We start from the raw sequence: 12,378 nt of genomic DNA on the forward strand, positions 1-12,378 counted from the left end.
AACCCCTTTTTCCTTTGTCCTATTAAATATTCAACTCTCTTTCTTTCTCCATTTAATACTTACAACCATATTTTCTCTCTCCAATATTCCACATTAAGTTAGGTATTTAATCTAAATTTTTACGCTTTTTTATGAAATGTTTCAATTTTGACCTAGTTAAACATTCTTATACAAGATCTGCCAAAGTTAAATGTTGAAATATTTCTTATTAAGTTAAGTTACTAATTTTCCAAAATAAAATCATATTTATATGCAAAGACCCAATTTTAGAAAAATAAAGAATACCAAGAGAAGATAAAGTTCAATTGAGTACCCAATCTTTATTAAATTTTTACTGATTTTGGGCCTAATAACTTGTGTCCAAGAACATACATATATTATCCAAATTAAAGTTAGTTTTTTTCTGTGTTAATGCGCCATACTTAATGTTAACTCTCGTGCAATGCACGATTGATTTGTTTTTTCTTGAACTAATTTAACTTTGTCATCGGTAGTTAAAGTCATATTTTTTTTTTACTCATTTAACATTGTCAACTAATCAGTTGAAATGGAAACAATATCATTAGTTGGAGTTTTATATTAAAAAATGTAATAACACTTTATAATCATACGACTAAGAACATAAACTTAAATAAGTCCGAAATAAAAACGACAAATATGCATATGCTGAGTAAAACATTTTTGAATTTATACTATAAAAAGAGAAATCACACTTCAAAATATGTTACAATGTTAAAAAATTAAATGTCAAAACGTCAAAATCTCTTCAATTAATAATAGAATTGAACATTACCATCCATAATAACATACCTCTATTATTCCAAATAAAAATTAATTTGTTATGTTTAAATACTCCGTAATTAGTCTCGTCTCTCGTGCGATGCACTATGCACGAGTAATTTTAATTTTTTTTGTACTCATTTAAACTTGTTGACGATAGTAAAAGTCACTTCTTTTTTGTACTTATTTGACATTGTCAAGTAATCAGCTAAAATTAGAAACAATATCTTTAGTTAAAGTTTATATTAAAAAATGTAATAAAACCTTATAATCATACAACTAAGAGCACAAACTTAAATAAGTCTGAAAAACCCGACAAAAATGCATATTCTGATTAAACCATTTTTCAATTTCTACTATAAAAAGAGCAATCACATTTCAAAATATACAACTCCCTCCGTCCCATAAAAATATGGGCAATAGGTATGACACGAGAATTAAGACAAAATTGATAAAGTGAGAGAGAGGACGAGAATGATATGGTAAAGTAAGAGAGAGAAGGAGGATGATAATTAAAGTAGTGTTAGTGGATAGTGAGACCTACATTATTAAATTGATATATCTTTCCAAAAATGGAATGCACATATTTTTGTGGGACTGACAAAAATGGAAAGTGCACATATTTTATTTAGATCTGACAAAAATGAAATAGGTCCTTACAAATCTATTTAGGTGACTATGTGATTAAATCCAATTTTCATACAATTAATCTAGATCTGATTGTTACACACAAACATGTTATTTTATGTAGATCTGATTGTTACCTCTCGATCCATTAATGAATTGACGTTGCTTGTCGAACCTCCCGGTAATCATTGATTTCTTGAAAACAAATCTTCCATTCTATTCCCACGTCCTTGATTGTTCATCCGTGTGGACAAATCTCGAAGAATCAATAATACTGAGATGAGATCTAGGAAAACCAACACAAAACACGAGATTGTCTTGTCCTAATCCTATGAATTAGGATAGAACAAGAACAAGACAAGAACCCTATTCTCCCTAGTGCAAGGCATGAAAACCGAGGCAAAGAGGGAAAGAGAGAACGCCTATGATGGCGGCTAGGGTTTTGGGGAGGAGTTGTGAATTTTGTATTGTATATTCTAGGGTTTCCATATCTCATCACTATTTATAAGAAGACTTGTTGGGCTAGAATGAGGATCCATGGAGTGAATTAGATTTTGGGCTAACCCAATAGATAAATATCTAGTTAAATCAATTAACCATGATTTAATATATTATCCAATGGAATATTATTTTGTTCCTCTAAAGAAAAATACTGCACTCCCATCTAAATCACCAAATTACGAATAACTTGGTTTCCATTCAATTACTACCACCCAAGTAATTAAACAATAAAGGAGTGATATTTTGTCAAATGTAATAAATTTGATTTTCCCTATTACATTCCAACGGGAAGATGTAATAAATGATCAACGTTTACAGATTTCCTACAAAAGAAAATAAAACGTCATACAAATATTCACAACGGTGGCTTGAAAGACGATCCGCCTCTCTTTTCCGTTCATTGCCCACCATCAGAGATGAAGAAGTCAGCAACTTGAGTTGCATGCAAGGCTCTCTGACTGCAGTCCGCTCCTCACACGCGCTCTCACGCGCGCGTGCAAGCACTCATGGCTAGTGCACAATCAGAGCGCGAGTGTGCGCGTGCAGTGACAAAATTAGAAATTTAAAGAAGCCGGGGCTAAAATTTAATAAAAGTGTAGCATAACACGTCCTTGTTATATGCGGATGCCGAAAGAGGCTAGTCTTTATCCTGACGTATCCAAGATTATATTCGAAGTAGATATTATGAGTAGTTTTTTTTATATGAACAAAAATACATATGAATTATAAGGATATTATAAAATAAACTAATAGTACTCCATTTGTTCTTGAAATAACTTCTCAATTTGCTATTTTGTAATGTCCACAATTTAAAGTTTCATTTACTTTTATTTTTCATTTTAGGTAGTGAATTCCCACACTTTACTAAAAAAGTGGGATCTACACTTCAATAACTTTTTTCACTACTTTCTTTCACATTTTTTAATTCATGCGGAATCAAAATGAGACTCTAAATAAAAAACAAAGGAAGTTTTATTAAATTACTAATTTATATATAACACAATACAAATAAACTACTGGAGTACTATAATACAAGAAATGAATACAAAAAGTATATTATTACATATGAAGCAAAATTTTGATTAATTGTTTTTCTTGAAATTTTAAGAAATAATAATAAAATATTAAAATATAATAATAACTTTCCCTCACACTTTTTAAAATTAATACTCCATATACGTTAAGAAAATGTACTAGTAAAATTTATTACTCCGTACTAGTGAATTCCCAATCAAATGAATCCCAAATTCCCAATCCATTTTTACGGAGTTACAGTTCTGCCTCCTTTCTCCCTCCCAACACTCTCTCTTCTCTACTGCCCCAATTAATTCCTATCTCTCCCACAGCCTCGACTACTCCCCTTTGTAAAATGGCAGACAACACCGGCTAAGCCCCCGCTGGAGAAGGGGCTTTTCCTTAGCTGGAGATAATATTGAGGTAATGTAAAATTGCTGCGATTAAAAATTAAAATAAATTGTCTGCAGTAATTTCAGAAACATGTTGCAGTAATTTATTGAGTTTCATTCTCTAATATATGTGGGTATAAATTCACATAAATTATTCAGATGTGAAGAAATGATGGAGTACTATTTTTTAAGAGTAAAACATAGGAGCGAGCCTAATAGAATTAATAGTACATTTTACATACTCACTCTAGACCAAAAAATATCAGATATTGATTATAAAATCAATACAAGATTGACAAGCACACGTCTCAAATCGACACATCTCACAACCAAAACAAACACATTGCTCGCAACCCGCACATTTCGTAGCTCTGGGACATCCTCTGTTCACTTTCCGAGATTCTCGCTCCTCACCAACACTGCAACTCAATCTAGTATAAACACAATACACAAATTAATTAATTAATTAATTAATGTACACACAATATTTAATTTATATCATTAATTACGTACGTATGATTTGGCATTTCGGAACAAGTCCAATCTGGTTTGACAAGAGCGTCATGATAGATCTTGCAATGGTCCTTGGTTCGCATACTAAACCTACGCTCTTTGTCGCACTGGGAGCATCGTATGAACTCGTCACGATGGATGAGTTGGCGCACCCCCCTCACGAAAGTATGCTTGTGATGCTTCAACAAACATGTTCTCCACAGCCCTATTTTAGTCCCATCCTTGCCAAACACCCATATCTGCCTATCCCACTTCTCGTGCGCGTTTATTTTTCCGGCGTGCTTTGCAAACTCCGCCGGGAATACTCTAACTGCACGCAACCTAGTTAGCAATTAGCTAGCTAGGACAGGGCAACACACATAAAAAAAATAGTTTGGGATTCCGCACATACAATATTCTAATTTGAAAATCTCTAATTTACCTTTATCGCAATCAGCACGACAAATGCAATCCACCTCCACTTTCCCATCACTGAAAACCCTAAGATTGCCAGCTGTATCACCATATCTTGGATTGGTGCTGCCACATTCAATCTCTATAAATTGGGGTGTCACTTGCAACACTCCAAGGAAATTGCCTATTTCTTCTTCGGTAAACATGCTCTATATATTCAAGATTGTTGTTAATAAAGTCTACCATAATAATATTGCACAACTACTTGACACAAAAAATAAATAAATTAAGGCAAAATACATACATGTATATATATTTGTGTGAGTGGAACTTAAATAGCTAATTTATAGTACTGTAATTAATACTATCTCCGTTCCGCCTTATTAGAGGCGTTTCATATTTTGCACTCGTTCAAACTCGTGCAGAAAATGAAACGCCTCTAATAAGGCGGAACGGAGGGAGTACATCGCCGTAGCTTTATAGTGAAGATTAACAAATTAAATACTCAAACTTGAAAAAATAAAAAAAATCAGTAAGAGGATCACACACAATATATAGGTGAAGATTAGAAAAAGGAAATTTAATTTCGTTCATCGGAGTGCTACAACCTAAAGAAATTTAGGTTGGAGAAAAATAAAGTGGGAAAGAAAAACTAACCTTAAATTTTTAAAATGAATAGAATCGATGATTGAAGACTTACTGGAGCACCCGTTTATATATAACATCAACGCAGCGAATTTATGTATCTCACTGTAGTTGACTTTTTTCAAAGTTGACACAAGTAATTAAACAATAGATACATTCCAACGGGAAGATGTAATAAATGAACAACGTTTACAGATTTCCTACAAAAGAAAATAAAACGTCATACAAATATTCATAACGGTGGCTTGAAAGACGATCGGAGATGAAGAAGACAGCAACTTGAGTTGCATGCAAGGCTCTCTGGCTGCAGTCCGCTACTCACGCGCGATCTCACGCGCGCGTGCAAGCACTCATGGCTAGTGCACACTCAGAGCGCGTGTGTGACCGTGCAGTGACGAAATTAGAAATTTAAAGGAGTTGGGGCTAAAATTTTAAAAAAATTATAGCATAACACATCCTTGTTATATGCGGAAGAGGCTAGCCTTTATCCTGACGTATCCAAGATTATATTCGAAGTAGATATTAGGAGTAGTTCATTTTTATATGAACATAAACACATATGAATTATAAGGATATTATAAAATTACTAAAAGTACTCTATTTGTTTTTGAAATAACGTCTCAATTTTTATTTTGTAATGTCCACAATTTAAAGTTTCATTTACTTTTTCTTTTCATTTTAGGTAGTGAATCCCCACACTTTACTAAAAAAGTGGGATCTACACTTCAATAACTATTTTCACTACTTTCTTTCACATTTTTTAATTCATGCGGAATTCAAAATGAGACTATAAATCAAGAACAAAGGGAGTATTATTAAATTACTAATTTATATATAACACAGTATGAATAAATTACTGGGGTACTATAATACAAGAAATTAATACATAAAGTATATTAATACTTATGAAGCAAAATTTTGAGTAATTGTTTTTCTTGAAATTTTAAGAAATAATAATAAAATATTAAAATATAATAATAACTTTTCCTCACACTTTTTAAAACTAATACTCCATATACGTTAAGAAAATGTACTAGTAAAATTTATTACTAGTGAATTCCCAATCAAACGAATCCCAAATTCCCAATCCATTTTTACGGAGTTCCAATTCTGCCTCCTTTCTCCCTCCCAACACTCTCTCTCCTCTCCTGCCCCAATTAATCCCTCTCTCTCCCACCGCCCCATTCTCCCACAGCCTCGACTACTCCCCTATATAAAATGGCAGACGGCACAGGCTATGCCCCCGCTGGAGCGGGGGCAGGTCCTTAGCTGCGCGTGTCATGCAACCCCTTTCAATCTTTCTTATTTTTAGTAACATTCCTAATCGAATATATATGTCATTTTACATATTAGCATATAATATTGTCATCATAATTATAAATATATTAAATAAATATTAGCATGTTAGACAAGTATTTAATCTAAATTATTAATGTATTTTTTATGAAATGTAACAGTTTTTGACCCAGCAGTTAAGCATTCTGATGAGTATGATTCTGCCAAAGATACATGTTGAATCTCTCTTATGAATTTGATTTACTAATTTTCCAAACAAAATTATATTTATATGCAAAGACCTAATTTTGGAAAAAATAGAAAATGTCAAGAGAAGATTTAGTTCAATTGAGTATAACCCAATATTTAATATTCCCTCCGTTCCATAGTAAAAAAAGATTTAATGCAATTTATTTGAAAATAAAAAAATTTAGAATTCTTGAAATTAGTTGTTTCGATTTTATGATAGTTTTGGTTAATCGAATAAGCGTTAGGATAAGATGTTATATGTATGAATTGCGAATAATAATATCCAATTTTATAGATTAAGTATGAGGGAATTCACTATAGTCTGTCCTATAAATCTACTTATCTCCATTTTTTCCCTGCCACATCAGTATTTATCTTCCAGCCATACACCTGCAATAGTCCAACTTATAAATTCTTCCATCCCCATTATCCACATCATCATTATTTTTATCTTTTTAAAGTTTTTACTTAACTAAATCAAATAAAATGTCGAAACAAATTAAATGCAACGCCTAAAATACCTAATTAAAAAATTAAAATGTCGAAACAAATTAAAGGCAACACCTAAAACCCACCCTCACGCGCACATGCATGCACTCATGGCTAGTGCCCAATCAGAGCGCGTGTGTGCGTGTCATGCAATCCCCTTGCAATTTTTCTTATTTTTTGTAACATTCATGTTCGAATATATGTGTCATTTTACTCATTAGTATATAATATTGTCATCATAATTATAAACATATTAAATAAATATTACTCCCTTCGCCCCAACTAAGATGACACACTTTTCTTTTTAGTTTGTCCCAATCAAGATGACACACTTTTCTTTTTAGATTGTCCCAACCAAGATGACACATTTCTACTTTTAGTAATTTTCTATGTCCAATTTATAACCTCACGGCCTCACCCACTTTTTTCTTTGTCCTATTAAATATTCAACTCTCTTTCTTTCTCCATTTAATACTTACAATCACATTTTCTCTCTCCAATATTCCACATTAAGTTAGGTATTTAATCGAAATTTTTATGGCTTTTTTATGAAATGTTACAATTTTGACCTAGTTAAACATTCTTATATAAGATCTGCCAAAGATAAATGTTGAAATCTCTCTTATAAAGTTAAATTACTAATTTTCCAAAATTAAATCATATTTATATGCAAAGACCTAATTTTAGAAAAATAAAGAATACCAAGAGGAGATAAAGTTCAATTGAGTACCTAATCTTTATTAAATGTTTACTGATTTTGGGCCTAATAACTTGTGTCCAAGAACATACATATATTATTCCAAATTAAAGTTGGTTTTTTCTGTTTTAATACGCCATACTTAATGTTAACTCTCGTGCAATGCACGATCGATTTGTTTTTTCTTGAACTGATTTAACTTTGTCATCGGTAGTTAAAGTAATTTTTTTTTGTACTCATTTAACATTGTCAACTAATCAGTTGAAATGGAAACAATATCATTAGTTGGAGTTTTATATTAAAAAATGTAATAACACTTTATATTCATACGACTAAGAACATAAACTTAAATAAGTCTGAAATAAAAACGCCAAAAATGCATATGCTAATTAAAATATTATTGAATTTATACTATAAAAAGAGCAATCGGACTTCAAAATATGTTATAATGTCAAAAGAGTAAATGTCAAAACATCAAAATCTCTTCAACTGATAATGGAATTGAACATTACCATCCATAATAACATACCTCTATTATTCCAAATAAAAATTAATTTGTTATGTTTAAATACTCTGTAATTTGTCTCATTTCTCGTGCGATGCACTGTGCACGAGTAATTTTAATATTTTTTGTACTCATTTAACATTGTCGACGATAGTTAAAGTCACTTCTTTTTTTTATTTATTTAACATTGTCAAGTAATCAGCTAAAATTAGAAACAATATCATTAGTTGAAGTTTATATTAAAAAATGTAACAAAACCTTAAAATCATACAACTAAGAGCATAAACTTAAATAATTCTGAAAAACCCGGCAAAAATGCATATTCTGAGTAAACAATTTTTGAATTTCTTCTATAAAAAGAGCAATCACATTTCAAAATACACTACTCCCTCCGTCCCATAAAAATATGGGTAATAGGTATGACACGAGAATTAAGACAAAATTGATAAAGTGAGAGAGAGGACGAGAATGATATGGTAAAGTAGACCTACATTATTAAATTGATATATATTTCCAAAAATGGAATGCACATATTTTTGTGGTACTGACAAAAATGGATAGTGCACATATTTTTATGGGACGGAGGGAGTATATAATGCTGAAAAATCAACGTCAAAACGTCCAAATATCTTCAACTGTTGATAGAATTGAACACTGCCATCTATAATAAATACCTATATTATTCCAAATCGAAGTTAATTTTTTCTGATTTAATATGCCTTACCTAATGTCAACTCTCGAGCAATGCGCGATTGATTTGTTTTTTCTTGAACTCATTTAATATCGTCGACGGTAGTTAAAGTCACTTCTTTTTGTACCATTGTCAACTAATCAATTCAAATGAGAAAAAATATCATTAGTTGGAGTTTTATATCAAAAAATGTAATAACACTTTATAATTAGTTGGAGTTTTATATCAAAAAATGTAATAACACTTTATAATCATATGACTAAGAATATAAACTTAAACAAGTATTAAATATAAACACCAAAAAAACATATGTTGCTTAAAACAATTTTGAATTTATACTATAAAAAGAGCAATCACACTTCAAAATATGTTATAATGTTAAAAAAATCAATGTCAAGTCAAAATTGTTGGGGTTATCGCAGCGGAAGACACAGAAATCAAACAGCTTCTTACGGATCTATTTAGGTGACTATGTGATTAAATCTAATTTTCATACAATTAATCTAGATCTATAGAAAACACATCAAAATTACAAACAAACATGTTATTTGATGTAGATCTGATTGTTACCTCTCGATCCGTTGAAGGATTGACGTTGCTTGCTGAACCTCCCGGTAATCATTGATTTCTTGACCACAAATCTTCCATTCTATCCCCACGTCCTTGATTGTTCATCCATGTGGGCGGATCTCGAAGAATCAATAAATAGTGAGATGAGATATAGGAAAACCAACACAAAACACAAGATTGTCTTGTTCTAATCCTATGAATTAGGATAGAACAAGAACAAGACAAGAACCCTATTCTCCCTAGTGCAAGGCACGAAAACCGAGGCAAAGAGGGAAAGAGAGAACGCCTATGATTGCGGCTAGGGTTTTGGGGAGGAGTTGTGAAATGTGTATTGTATATATTCTAGGGTTTCCACATCACATCACTATTTATAAGAAGACTTGTTGGGCTAGAATGAGGATCCATGGAGTGAATTAGATGTTGGGCTCACCCAATAGATAAATATCTAGTTAAATCAATTAACCCATGATTTAATATATTATCCAATGGAATATTATTTTGTTCCAATAAAGAAAAATAGTGCACTCTCATCTAAATCACCAAATTACGAATAACTTGGGTTCCATTTTATTTTACAATATTTCCCGCGTTAAAGATTATATTAATCCATCAATTTAATTCTTTGTCTCCTATGTGACTTGAATTAAATCAATTCTCTAAAGAGTTTTTCTAGTTTTAAACTTTATTTATTATTCATGGAATAAAATTCAAAATGCAAAGATTTCTGAATAATAAATTTATTTTTCAAACACCTCTTGGGGATAATCATACCACACTGGGCACACGAATTCTATGCAATAACATTCCAATATTTTCATGTTATTCAATTACTACCACCCAAGTAATTAAACAATAGAGGAGTAATATTTTGTCAAATGTAATAAATTTGATTTTCCCTATTACATTCCAACGGGAAGATGTAATAAATGAACAACGTTAGGGAAGATGTAATAAATGAACAACGTTTACAGATTTCCTACAAAAGAAAATAAAACGTCATACAAATATTCACAACGGTGGCTTGAAAGACGATCCGCCTCTCTTTTCCGTTCATTGCCCACCATCAGAGATGAAGAAGTCAGCAACTTGAGTTGCATGCAAGGCTCTCTGACTGCAGTCCGCTCCTCACACGCGCTCTCACGCGCGCGTGCAAGCACTCATGGCTAGTGCACAATCAGAGCGCGAGTGTGCGCGTGCAGTGACAAAATTAGAAATTTAAAGAAGCCGGGGCTAAAATTTAATAAAAGTGTAGCATAACACGTCCTTGTTATATGCGGAAGCCGAAAGAGGCTAGTCTTTATCCTGACGTATCCAAGATTATATTCGAAGTAGATATTATGAGTAGTTTTTTTTATGTGAACAAAAATACATATGAATTATAAGGATATTATAAAATAAACTAATAGTACTCCATTTGTTCTTGAAATAACTTCTCAATTTGCTATTTTGTAATGTCCACAATTTAAAGTTTCATTTACTTTTATTTTTCATTTTAGGTAGTGAATTCCCACACTTTACTAAAAAAGTGGGATCTACACTTCAATAACTTTTTTCACTACTTTCTTTCACATTTTTTAATTCATGCGGAATCAAAATGAGACTCTAAATAAAAAACAAAGGGAGTTTTATTAAATTACTAATTTATATATAACACAATACAAATAAACTACTGGAGTTGTCACGACCACAACTCCCTAGTGCTAGTGAGCGTAGCTATTTCACGACTAAACAATTCTCGATAATCAAGGGACAACATAAAAAGGATGAAATCACTTAAGTCAATAGTATCAAAGGCATATGGGTACATAGTCAAAACGTGTTCAGAGTATCAAGACTAAGTTCATAGCTTTCTAGCACGTAACTCTAGATTGCAGCGGAAGAGTCCAAGACAAAATAGCACGTATGAAGACATGCTACTTTGGGCTACCTAACTACTTATTTAAAATTCTTGTCCCAACACCTTCTCCTGCTCGTCCACGTTCAACCTGCACATTTGAAAATAACATGCAGGGCTGAGTATTTGATATACTCAGTGGGCACATTGCCAAAAATAGTTCTATCTTTAATTGTCAATGCCACAGTTGAGTGATCACGGGGTTTTACTTAAAAGACCCGAGTCACTAAATACTTTTCTTTTCATGAAGATTTGATTGCGCAATCACGTAACATAGATATACCATATCTGAACCTTGTGTGAACCGGGAATGTGGCCACATTCCACGACGGTCACTGGACCGGCCAACTCCTTTGTTAGCTCACGATCCCCTTATGTGTACACTAGTCCGAGTAGGGTTTGCGGCCCTACTGGGACCCGAATTCGATTTAACTTAAATTGGCATAGCCAAGCAGATAGGTAATCATAAAACAAAACATGGCATGACAACATACTTGAGCAAAAATTCACATTTTCATACTGAAATCACGTTTTGAAAGAATGCCCACCTCAAAGCAAAATCTCTATCCGTAAGTTCTTTAACTTGGCCTTAGACGACGTGTGGAGACGTCCCTTTAGGAAATAACATACATATACTTAATTAGATTTTGAGATATCCATTAAACGTAAACATGAATGCATCCTAAGTGCGTGATCGTTTTATTCTTCTCTAAATTTTCTAGAAGAGTTCTAGATTTCTTGAATATTAATTAAATCAGTAGATTTAATGATTTAATTAAATTGGGGAAAATTATTCACTTAACTAGGGGGTGTTACCTCCTATGCCATTTATTTAAGTACTAAAAAAAATAGGCTCGAGGTCTATTCATCGTTAGCGTATCATAATTTCTTAAAATTAATCATTTGAGCACTCATACTAAATTCCGGAAAATTAGACTTATCCTCGTGGAAATAATTAGCGGACTATTATTTAATCCATAACATAGGAGAGTCCATGATTTAATTAAATTCTTAGTCCATGCTTTATTTAATTTGGTGGCCCAACCTATAAAAAAAATGCAGCCCAACCAAAACTAAAGAGGCCCAACAAAATAAAAATAAAAATAAGGGAGGCCCAAATACTCCCTCTTCTCAAAACTATCG

General features: G+C 32.2%; 1 protein-coding gene across 1 annotated transcript; it reads right to left on the minus strand.

Moving 5' to 3' along the window:
* Positions 1–3,562: 3,562 nt before the first annotated feature.
* On the minus strand, positions 3,563–4,426 carry LOC125208363 (protein ULTRAPETALA 1-like). Its single transcript, XM_048107958.1, has 3 exons — positions 4,249–4,426; positions 3,828–4,137; positions 3,563–3,745 (listed from the first exon to the last, which is right to left on the minus strand). Exons 1-3 carry the CDS (start codon positions 4,424–4,426, stop codon positions 3,577–3,579), a joined length of 657 nt encoding a protein of 218 aa, XP_047963915.1. The 3' UTR covers positions 3,563–3,576.
* Positions 4,427–12,378: the final 7,952 nt, after the last annotated feature.

The sequence above is a fragment of the Salvia hispanica genome, chromosome 2 (assembly GCF_023119035.1).
Source record: "Salvia hispanica cultivar TCC Black 2014 chromosome 2, UniMelb_Shisp_WGS_1.0, whole genome shotgun sequence".
Taxonomy (NCBI): Eukaryota; Viridiplantae; Streptophyta; class Magnoliopsida; order Lamiales; family Lamiaceae; genus Salvia; species Salvia hispanica.